At 26.5% G+C, this 12,090-nt stretch overlaps 1 protein-coding gene across 2 annotated transcripts; it reads left to right on the top strand.

Moving 5' to 3' along the window:
• Positions 1 to 1,668: 1,668 nt before the first annotated feature.
• On the top strand, positions 1,669 to 5,700 carry LOC133783824 (uncharacterized). Of its 2 annotated transcripts, XM_062223443.1 has the most exons (3): positions 1,669 to 1,801; positions 1,986 to 3,102; positions 4,598 to 5,700. In XM_062223443.1, the coding sequence occupies exons 2-3, from the start codon at positions 1,993 to 1,995 to the stop codon at positions 5,516 to 5,518; spliced, it is 2,031 nt and encodes a 676-aa protein (XP_062079427.1). In that variant the 5' UTR covers positions 1,669 to 1,801; positions 1,986 to 1,992; the 3' UTR covers positions 5,519 to 5,700. The 2 variants fall into 2 exon arrangements, with proteins under 2 accessions (XP_062079427.1, XP_062079426.1); XM_062223442.1 differs by lacking the exon at positions 1,669 to 1,801 and having other exon boundaries at positions 1,819 to 3,102.
• The last annotated feature ends 6,390 nt before the right edge of the window (positions 5,701 to 12,090 follow it).

Here is a 12,090-nt window from a genome sequence, read left to right as displayed (position 1 = left end):
GGTCATAGCTAAAGTATCATCCTCATACACCTCCTCACATACTATCCTAAGGGAGAAGGATTGATAGTCTTTCGGCTCATACTATTCCTGAAAGCAGAGTCTAATGTTCAAGTATGGCAATGTGTGGTAGTTAGAGTTTCAACCCTTGTTCTTTCATAGCATGGGAATGAAAATCTACACCAAATTAGAAATTGTTGATCCAATTAAATTTATTATATTTTCTAATTTGATTTACGGTTCTAATATATTGTCTTGTTTATAGGTTTCGATTTTATATGTATATACACAAACACTTCTACGGGTGGGACAAAAATGCATGCCCATATTGTATAGAATTTTCCTATATATATAAATCTTATTTTTAGATGTGATAAATTATATAAATAAATAATTGAGACACAAAATTCAGATTTGGTGCTTTTCATGTACCCAGATTTTGGTGTTGGTGAAAACACAATGATGTAGTTGATGATGATGAAAAGTAAAATTATATTTTATTTTGTTTTAATTCATTTTTTAAATTTTGGTTTTAATTTATTTATTTTAATTAGTAAGAGCACTCATACTAGCATAGGTAAAATACCTAATTTGTAAATATTTAGCTAAAAACTAATAAAAGGCTTCTACATTAGATGAGCTAAACCTTCCATATTTTACATATTTTTATTTTACATAAAGCACTACTGCTTAGCTACATTTAGAAAACACCATGATCATCAAATGTAAAAGTATTTTATTATTTTTTACACTCCCACTTATTCTTTCTTTCTTTTTTCTTTTTTATTTACTTTTTCTAATCTCTTTATATATATATATATATATTTATGTGAATATATATAATTTTAATTTTAATAAGATATATGATTCTCAAGAAAAATTAAATTTATTTATATTTATTCTTATATTGAGTTCAAACAATAAAATTAAAAATTATGATTAATTTTTTCTATTTTTTTGGAAAAAAATATTAAGTTTAATTGAGATTCCTAAATAAATATGCTTTAATTATTTATTACATATAAAATTAAATATGCAAGGAAGGAATTTTCTGTTAAATGTCTAAGAAAAAATAAGCATGTACTACTCTAACTTAACTTTGAAATATTCGATTATTAAAAATTAAAATTTTAGTGAAATAACTAATATTACTAGCATGATTACTTTTTGAATTCCTCACAAATTAAAAGATTGGTTCTTAATTTTATTTTATTTTTATAAGTGCGATAATATGCAAGAAAAGCATAAATAGGTGTATATTTTAGTTTTGGGGAGACAAAAGGCACAACTTCATTATAATATGATTAATGTATTATTCACTTTAAAACTATATTGCAAGCAAAGAATATATTTATATTTTATTTATTTTTATGATATATTTCACTTTTCTTTTTCCTTTTCCAAAGAATCATCAACATATGTGCCAAATGTGAAAAGAAAAAGAGAAAAAAAGTATCCTAATTAAAGATTGAAATTGATTTTGAATATGTTTGAAATTGTTATTAAAGGAGAGAGATATACGAGTCATAAAGTTATATTATTTATGCAAATAGATAAGGAATTATCATAAAAGATAAGTTATTGGGACAAGGAAAGAATTTACTTTATTCTCTTTTTCTTTTCTATAAAAACATAATACAAATGGACTTCATCTTTCTCAATCAAAGAAATAATATATTCAAGGTATAAACACTTGTGTACTTTCTCTCTTTTCTATACAAACCAGAACAGTGCTCTTTTATTTTTATTTTTTTAGTTTCTCATTTCCAGTTTCCAAGTTCAGCATTGAATTTTTGATACATCTGTAAGTCCATTTAATTTCTTATTTAGATTTGATATTTAAGTTTCCTAATTTGTAATATAATGAGTACATGTATTGCCTCTAATTTATATTTGTTTATATATTTATATTTATACTTATATATTGTTGAGCTATTAATGTGTGTTTCATTTATTATTATTTTTCTGGCTTTATTGAATCTAAACAGATAAAAAATGGAGGATCAACACCTTTGTAGCAGAAAACATATTTTGCTCTTGAAGGATAGTGAGATCAATAATGATGAATTTGTGTGTAAGTTATGTGATGAGTATCTTATGGAACCTCCTTATTATGTTTGTGATTCGTGCGAATATTATGTCCACAAGTCATGTGAAGAACTACCAAAGCAGATCAACAAATACCCTTTACATCCTCGCCACCCTCTTTCTCTTACAACACGATATGCCAGTTGCAATTGTTGTGGTCAAGCCTCAGAAAAGAGGCTCGTGTTCAGTTGTGATGGCTGTGATTTTGACTTGGATGTTGAATGTTTTAAAATGTCAAACTCCATAACAGCATGCCCTGAAGGCCAACATTGCATTCAACATTCAAGCCATCCCCACTTGCTACTACTTGTAGACACAACAAATGCAATTCATGAAGATGAAGATATTGATGTTAGATGTTTTGCATGTCAATCCAAGAGCTCACCATCAGAATCAGATGGTGGAGTTTATTATGGCTGCAATAGATGTAAGTATTTTCTTCATAAACAATGCATTGACCAATTACCTCAAGAAATCCAAACCTCTCACCATCCTAACCACGACCGTCTCTTCCTTCATATGAAAAGATACAATTGTAAATGTAGCACTTGTGGAAATAAAGATCAACCTGCCTTATATTTCGAATGTCCTCAATGTGATTTTCGGTTGTGTTTAGAATGTGGAGTGAGACGAACACGAACCATTAAGTATGAAGATCATCCACATCTTCTTTGCTTTATGAAGAAAATAAACAATGTAGTTGAACAATGCAACGTCTACGACACCTGTTTGAAGCAATCAATCATGTGCAATACTGAGGAATTCCATAAAACAGATTCCTTTAAATTTCAATGTTTGGATTGTGATTTCAAACTTCATTTATTATGTGGTCCATTGCCTTCTATCATAAAACATGACAGTCATATGCACTCCTTAGATCTTGTTGATTCATTCATTGAGGATAACTCTGGTGAATATTGCTGCGATGTTTGTGAAGAAGAAAGAAATCCACGAATACGTGTTTACTGCTGTCGGAAGTGCAAATATATCGCTCACGTACACTGTGTTATCTCTGAGGTATGTACTAATTGATATTCATTTTTATATATTTAGTATAATATATCTTATTAATTCTTTAAGAAGCTTTGCTAGTTAAATTTATTAGCTCCAATAAATAATTGATATTATGATATATTCTAAATTAAAATGAGAAACTTTACATCAATATTATGGAAACTTAACATTAGATTTAGATATAGCATATCTCAATAAGCTTATTACAAAGAGAATGAAACATTAAACCCACCTAACAAAACTAAAGCATTACATAACTTAACAAGTAAATTTCAATATTTAGTATATAATCTTTATAGTTTTTCTTTTAAAATAATAGTATAAATTTAATTTGCTTTAATATATACAATTTTTCTTTAAAGTTCAAAATATTTAATTACCACCAAAGAAAATAAGGAAAAAAACTGGATAAATCAAAGTTAACTTTTATATTACACTAAAATTACTTAAAAATAAGCATAAAAATTTAAATATAAAATAAATATATTTTCGTAATCATTTTATTAGATTTGGTGAAAAGCCAAACAAACTATCATCATTTTAAATATACTTATTTCTCTTGTTTTACTATTGATTTTATTTTTATTTATTATTTAAAAAAAATTATGTTATTGTCAAATTGATTGGCATTGACACACATAAATTTTGATGTTGTCACGTCATTTTTAAATTTAAAATACTGTGTAGCTCCATGAAATTCTTTTGTTGACCTTATAAAGCTTAAATTGATTGAGTCTTACTAAAAATAAGTATTTTACAATTTTTTTTTTAAAAAAAAATGCTATAGCCTGTTGGAAATTTTCGGCCCAAAAATAACAATTTTAAATTAATCTTTTATTTGAAACTATTTACTTGTTGTAGTTAACATTTATAATAAAGTAATAATTGATGGACAGAGAACCAAAAAAAAAATCTAGAAAAGAAAAGGTCGTTAGTATTTTTATAACTAAATGATCATTCATGTTACACTGATTAGAGAACTTATTTTTTACTCTTCATATTACTGACATGAATATCAATTAATAAAAACTAATATTTTTTTAATTGATTGAAATTTGCTTTTGACTTTTATATATTTTTAATTAATTTTTACAATCATTGTTGAAATCCTTCTAATATAATGTTTGCATCATCACTAAAGTAATGTATATTCTTTTCCCTCTGTTCGAGCTATATCCTAAAATGTATTTTGTTTTTAAAAAGAGAAATGAGCACAATTTACAACAACGAAAAAAATCATTAATCCATCAACTCTAGTATATTAAAAGAACAATTGAATAAATAAATAAAAATTAAATGACTGAAACTTACGAATAATTACTATTTTAATTTGTCCAAATTAGTCCATCCTTTTTTTATATCAAAAGATAAAGTCAAAATTCGTATAAGTGTTTAATTTTATGTTTCCTTCTGGATCCGTTTAAAAATATTTTTTTCTTAAAGACTAGCATTAGTATAATATGAAGTTTTATATTGATGAGTTGTATATATAATATAGGTTATAAATGTATTAAAAGAAGACCTTAGAGATGTGAAACTGAAAGTGTTGGGAGAAGATCTTTGGGAATTTCCTAAAATAATTAATCATGCTGCGTTTCCTTGGACCTTATCGGATTTGATACAAAGATTAACTTATTATGAGCTACGCTGGTTGACGGCTCGTTTTGAGGGAGAAGAAATGAGTACTACGACTACTGAAGTTGAGCCTGAAGATGATAACATTGATAAAGTTCTAAAATTTTCTAATTTCACAGAAACTGATTTCATGTCATTTATCTTCCAAGAGTTTGATTCCACCTATAAGAAAAGGAAGTTGAAAATAAAATCCATTGATCTAGCATCGAAAGTTGTCTACATTGAAGGTTATTTCATACCTGTATATTTGGCATCTGCTATGAAAGCTTTGCTTCACAAATATGGAGATATTAGTACAAGTGGAGAACGTTATGAGTCTAAATCTTTGATTGTAGGAGATATTAGGCCAAGTAGAGGAGGTTATTCCCAAGAATGGAAGAGCATTGGGTTTTTCTTTGTATGTAAAGTGATGAAAGAGATGCATACCACTTTGGTGATAGACATCACTAAACATCTTCTTCAACAATGGTATCACTACATAACATTTGTAGAAGATTGGCTTGAGTTTAAGGTGGGTTTTCTGAAGTCATCTCTAAGGAAGATCACAAGAGATTTCTACTATCAACAGTTGAGTAAAGTAGTTGACAAGGAATTCCGAATGAAAATAGAAAAGAAGAAGGCTGAGCTGCAGAAGAAGATAGCTGAGCTGCAGAAGAAGATGGCTGAGTACGATGCTGAACTGGTGAAGAGTAAGTCTTCTACAACAGAGGAACAGGTGAAGGAGGGCTTGGAAATGGCAATGAATGTCAAGTGGAAGGTGGCAAGCCAAGTTGGCTTCAACTGATTAAAATAGTTATTATAAAATGTTGAGCCCTGCAAAAGTTTCTTCGGTTTTTTTATTTTAATAACTACTATAATTAAAAAGGGTGTATTAAATTAAACCAAATTTTCTTGGTTTACGAGATATTGTTATTTTTTGTTGTTGTTAAAATTAAAAGTTAAAACTAACACTATTACAATAATGAATTGATTATTTAAAAATTTTATTTTATTTAAATTAAAATTTTTATTTTATTGTTTATATTATTGATTATGTATATATGTATAATTTGTTTTTAGATTTAAAATATCTAGAGAAAATAATTAAAATATATTTAACTCAAAATATTAGGTTTACAATTCTATATATTTTGAATATTTATTTAATTGAACTATATAATAATTATTTAATATAATATAAAGTATTTAATATAAAGTTTTTATTAGGGTAAAAAAGTGCAAATCCAAGCTCTATATGCTTTGTTCCTGAATCTAGAAATGGATTTGCACTCATCAGAATATTACTTATAAGCTTTTGATCTCTCGAACAACTTATTTTTGCAATGATGAAGAAAACAGAAGCATCTCTCTGTACATTAGACAATACTATACATAAGTGCCTAGAAGAAATAAAAAAGCTGAAATTAATTTATTTGAATAACTTAAATAAACAATAAAGTACTTATACTTAAATGTATACTTCTAACTTTAAATAATATTTAATATCAAATAAACACAAATTTTTAGATAATAAGTTTAGATAATAAGTTTTGCTCCAATTTGTTTATATATAATCACTCTATCCGACAGTTTTTAATTATAAAATATAATATATAGTTTTTAAAATATTTATTAGTGCTGTTTGGTAACATTAAAAAAATAGTGTTTTATTTAATTAATTAAAATTTTGACAATTAAACATAAAATAGTGTTTTGGTAATTCTATTTTTATTTATTATTTTTTAAAAATTTAATTAAAATTCATTCAATTTTAAAAATAGAATTTTTTCACTTTCAAATTTTTTTTAAACAGTTCTTGACTTTTTTGTTTTTTTTATTCTCTTCTTCAAATCAACACATCATTTTGTATTGTTAAACAAAAAATAAAAATAAAAATTATCAAACACATTTTTTATTTTTTATTTTTTAAAAAAAATAAAATTAGTTACCAAACATATTTTTATTTTTTAAAAATAAATAAACAAAAACAAAAATAATATATTTATTTTTGTATTTAAAAGATTCAAAAACAAAAATTTTACGAAATACAACCATTGTTTTCAATCTAGTTAATTTTAGAATAATAAACGTAAAGGATGTAAGACCATCTACATCTCCAACTCAAATTCTATTTTAAATCAACTTCATTTTACCATTTTTTATTACATTAAATTATTATTTCATCTCCAATCCACTACTTCAAATTTTACTTTAAAAAAGAATATTCTTATTTTATTCTTAATAATCATCAATAATCAATTTAATTAATCAATAAATATTAATATTAATAAAAATATTTAAACAATAATTCTTTTATAAAATATTAATTTAGTTTGACTTTAAATGAATAGTGTCATCTTATTAATGAAGTTGAAAAATACATTCATTTATTTTGTGTGATTGGAGAAGGATTTTGGCTTCAAAATAAAGTAAAAGTGAGTTGAAAGGCAAGATTGGAGATGCCCTAAGTAATTAAGGTATTATAAAAATGAGAATCACGTGGTGGTGGAGGATACGAAAGAATGTAAGTAATTAAGAGTTAACGAAAGAATATAAGTAATTAAGAGTAATTAAGGTCTTATAAAAATGAGAATCACCATGAGAATCGCGTGGTAAAAATGTATAACCATTGCTTGTAATACATCTAAAATTATCAAAATCAAATGTGAAGTTTCAAATTTGTAATTTCGAGCATAACCATTGCTTGTAAAACATCCAAAATTAATTATTTTTCATCCAAATGTCTTGAAAATCCTTAAAACACAAAATAAACTAATTAATCATATATTGTAATGTTTCTTTCGTTCTTTAATTAAGTTGATATTACTATTATTTGTATGAAGTGTAGATGTTACTATTGTATTAATGTTTCCTTATTTTAAATAGACTTGAGATGTGATTCTTTTGAGTTTTCTATTAATTAAGAAAAATGACGGGGACAACAAAATGAAATGAAGTTAAAACTATAACAAAATTATACATATTAAAAAGAATGAAACTTGCCGAGTAATAAAAAAAAGGTAATAATCCTTTAGGGAGACAGAATATCAATTTGTTTAATTCAATAATTAAAAAAATAGATCAGGAAAATAAGTCATTATTTGTTTAAATCAAACTAAATTTGATTCTAAAACAATAACATGGCAATAATTAGTCACTAACCAGAGCATGAAAATACCTAAATACTTTATCAATAACTTAATAATAATGTTTATATAAATATGACAGTAACTAGTTACCAAATCAATATTCAGATTTCAACTAGTAATTCAAAACTAGCTAAGAATTGAAACATTAATAACCAGTTACTAAACTAAGAGATATATAAAATAAATCATAAACATGACAATAATGGAACATTAAATCAATAACATAATCATAATCAGTAACTATCATTTTTAAAAATTTGATCATCGTTGGTTACTAAATTAACAACTATATTTGAACTAGTATCCTGTTATTACTTATTAACTGAAAACATTAATAATCAGTTACTAAGCTTGAAAAACTTGCAAAAGTACCAGTGTATTCAAAATTAAGGAGCTATTTAGCAGCTGGAAAAAAATAGTAACAAAATACTAATATTTCTTAAACACAAACAATGTTCACTACAACAAAAAATATTATTTTCAGGTTCCATTTACTAATATTTCTAAAAACAAAATCAAAAGGTGTACAATAATGTAAAAAAAAAGGAAAAAAAAAAATGAAAGACAGATTGGTAACTCATAACCACTTAGAAAATAAAATAAATCAATAGCTAAATACTAAATTGTTTAAACAAACCCAAACAACATCCAATAAAACTAAAATCTAGCAAACAAATAATAACAAGTTACTAAACTAGTAATATTGGTAACTAAAAAAATATTTAGACCTGAAAATCAAGTACAACAGCGTTAATGAATAAGCTTCAATTCATAAACTAATCATAAGAATAATAATAACTAACCCATGAAAAATAATGGTTAAAAATTGAGAAATAACATAAAACAAAATCCATTATTATATATAGTTATATGGAACTATGAGGGATATGAAGAAAAGTGAAGAAAATATAGGGAATATTAATAAGGGAGGATGTTATAAAGAATTGAAAATACTCTCAGAAAATACTTGCTGAAAATGAGAGAAAAAAAAAACTCAAAAATATCATCTCGTTCCTAAAATATGAGGGATCAATAAAATGAAAGAAATCATGAATAGTTTGAGAATAAATATTTTGAGGAATCGACAATAATAAAAGATTCATGTTAGCATTTTCTATATGAGGAAGTTACATTTTATATGGGGTTTTTTAATAAAATTTGCAAAAATATGGTTTTTTTCATAAGAAAATTATTTTATGGCTTTTTTTAAGAATTTTTACTTTATTAGTTTAGTTTCCTATATTTTTGTATAAATGTTAGTTTATGCTATAGTTTTACTCTTAATCAAGTTTCTCATATTTAGTTAGTTGCAATTATGTTTCTCATATTTTATTTTTTTCTTTAATAAATTTCCTAATACAAATTAAGAAAAGTATAATCCTCAGGATACATAGGAACACCAGTACAGGATAACTTCACAGGAGAATCACACAAGTTCAACTTCCAATAAATTTTGTTGATTCTGTACTCAAAATCACAGAAAGATTGAAAAGTAAAGATACTCTTCAGCTTATTCTTCACTGCCACAATTTTTCTCCACTGCCAACTTGTATTAACTGAAACTTCATAATCCCACCAAGATGTATCTTTGAGATAGACAGAATGGACCCATTTAACCCAAAGACTCTCTTTATTCTTAGCCACTGCCCAAGTATACTTGCCTATTGCAGCAATATTCCACAGCTCAACATTCCTAATACCCAAACCCCCATGAGCTTTACTCTTGCAGACATCCTCCCAGGCCACATTACCAGCTCCATCATAGTCTGAAACCCCTTTCCATAAGAAAGCCCTGCAAATAGCATTCACTCTATGGAAAACCTATTTAGGCAATATAATGATTTGAGCCCAATAAGAATGCAAAGAGACCAGCAAAGAATTAATCAGAACTAAACAAGCAGCAAAAGATAAATGCTTCCAATTCAGTTTTTAATCCTGGTAACCAAATTATCAATAAGAGTATCACAATCACTAGCTAAAATGCTCTTGGCAGTAATAGGAATACCAAGATACTTAAAAGGCAGTCTCCCTTCTTTAATTTGCTGTCTTGCTGTTGTTATGGATCAAATAAGGTGCAACAGTCAAAAGTGGAAGAGGTGCTATTATATTGAGGCTCTGTTTTCAGTTTTGGAAAGAAAAAGCCTTATATTTAGGCTCTGCTATTACTATTTTAGCATACTATATAATAATAATAATAATAATAACAACAACAATAATAATGTAACAATTAAATCAAATATGCTAAAGCTTCAACTGATTAAAATAGTTATTATAAAATGTTGAGCCTTGCAAAAGTGAATAACTGCTATAATTAAAAAGGGTGTATTAAATTAAACCAAATTTTCTTGGTTTACGAGATATTGTTAATTTTTTTGTTGTTAAAATTAAAAGTTAAAACTAACACTATTACAATAATTAATTGATTATTGAGTTTATACTTTTTTGGACCTTGTGTTTTTTCCTATTATATTTTTAGACTCTGTGTTTTGACAAATTACTTTTTAGACCCTCAGTTTTGTAAAATGGTTAAAATAGAACCCTAAATCCAATTTTGGTTAATGTTTTTTCAACTATAATTACAAATAATTTATCAAACTAACAATTCAGAACAAAAATAAAATCATTCTGCTTAAAAACTGTGTTGTTATATTCAATTTTTTCTTCATCAAAATTGAGTTTAGGGTTCTATTTTAACTATTTTACAAAACATAAGGTCCAAAAAATAATTTGTCAAAACACAGGGTCCAAACAGATAATGAAAAAAAACACAGGGTCCAAAAAAGTATAAACCCTTGATTATTTGAAAAAATTATTTTATTTAAATTAAATTTTTTATTTTATTGATTATGTATATATGTATAATTTGTTTTTAGATTTAAAATATCTAGAGAAAATAATTAAAATATACTTAACTCAAAATATTAGGTTTATAATTCTATATATTTTGAATATTTATTTAATTAAAATATATAAGAACTTTTTAAAATACAAAGTATTATATGTCAAATTTAAAAAATCATATTTCATATGAACTATAATATAAAAAATATCTAAAAATTTGCAAATAAAATTTAAATAAATAGAAATGCATTGAAGTAATGCAAAATAAATGAGTTTTCAATAGTGGAACTATCCACAAGAGAGAAATTTAAATTTTACATATATAATTGGGCCGAAATAAAACCTATTAAGATTATGACTCATTTTATTTGTCTTTTTCTCATTATCTAAAATAATGGGTCATCACTATAAGTCCATCATCTAAACACAAATTTGCAAAAATGACAATTATAATGATGCATGATATGTTAATTAATTGAATTTTTCTAACATACAGTCTATATGACAGTACACATTTGTTGACGCCGTTTTTCGTCAACAGATAAAAGAAGAGCACAAAAACAATGAATGACAATGGCCAAACGAAACAAACAAATCAAACACACGGTTTTTTACGTGGTTCAACAGTTAAATCTGCCTAGTCCACGAGTCTCTGTTATTAATCTTAAGATTATCTCTGAAAATTTCTTTAGCATGAATTCTCCAGAGTTTTCTCTCAAGGATCAGATTTTCGGTCTTTACAATGGTGCATGGCCTCTCTTTTTATAGAGAAGGCTGCAGAATACTATCCCACATATTTTGGGTAGTTACTCGTTTGTGAATAAAATAAATGGCTTTAAATGCCTATAATCAGATATAAAAGGAAACGTCCCCTGAAGATCAGGGGGCGTATAATTGACTAAATAATATCCCACAATTCTTGGGGATTTACATCAATAAATGAAGATTACATCTCTTGTTTATAATACTTGTTGATATTCAAGGTGGCGATCGCGTATCTCTAAGGCTCTTGCCTCCCAGGTTTCCCATCATCTCCCGAGCCAATGACATCTCCCGAGATCACGTGGCCTTCGAGATAGTACGTCGAGCTCAAGACCCCTGCTCCGAAGTCATTCCTGAAGATGAGGGTGCTCTCAGAGCTACCTTTCGAGATCGAGATCATTTCGAGGTCATCATACCCGAGGTCATGTATCGTACTTTGCAGGCTCGGTTTACAATCCTAGAGCATACTCTAAACCTCACGAGACCATATATTGCGAATTCAGCTTTCGAGGTCATATTTACTATGGCTCGAAATCTGGGTATAACATCTTGCCCCCTCAAAAGTATTTGTTCGAATCCTAAGAGAAGGAAACTTTTGAACTACTTTCTCTGGGGGACCGTACCG

Source organism: Humulus lupulus, chromosome 6, assembly GCF_963169125.1.
Source record: "Humulus lupulus chromosome 6, drHumLupu1.1, whole genome shotgun sequence".
In the NCBI taxonomy this organism is placed as follows: domain Eukaryota; kingdom Viridiplantae; phylum Streptophyta; class Magnoliopsida; order Rosales; family Cannabaceae; genus Humulus; species Humulus lupulus.
Note: the sequence above shows the minus strand (reverse complement) of the source record. Positions and strands in the feature narration are given on the sequence as shown.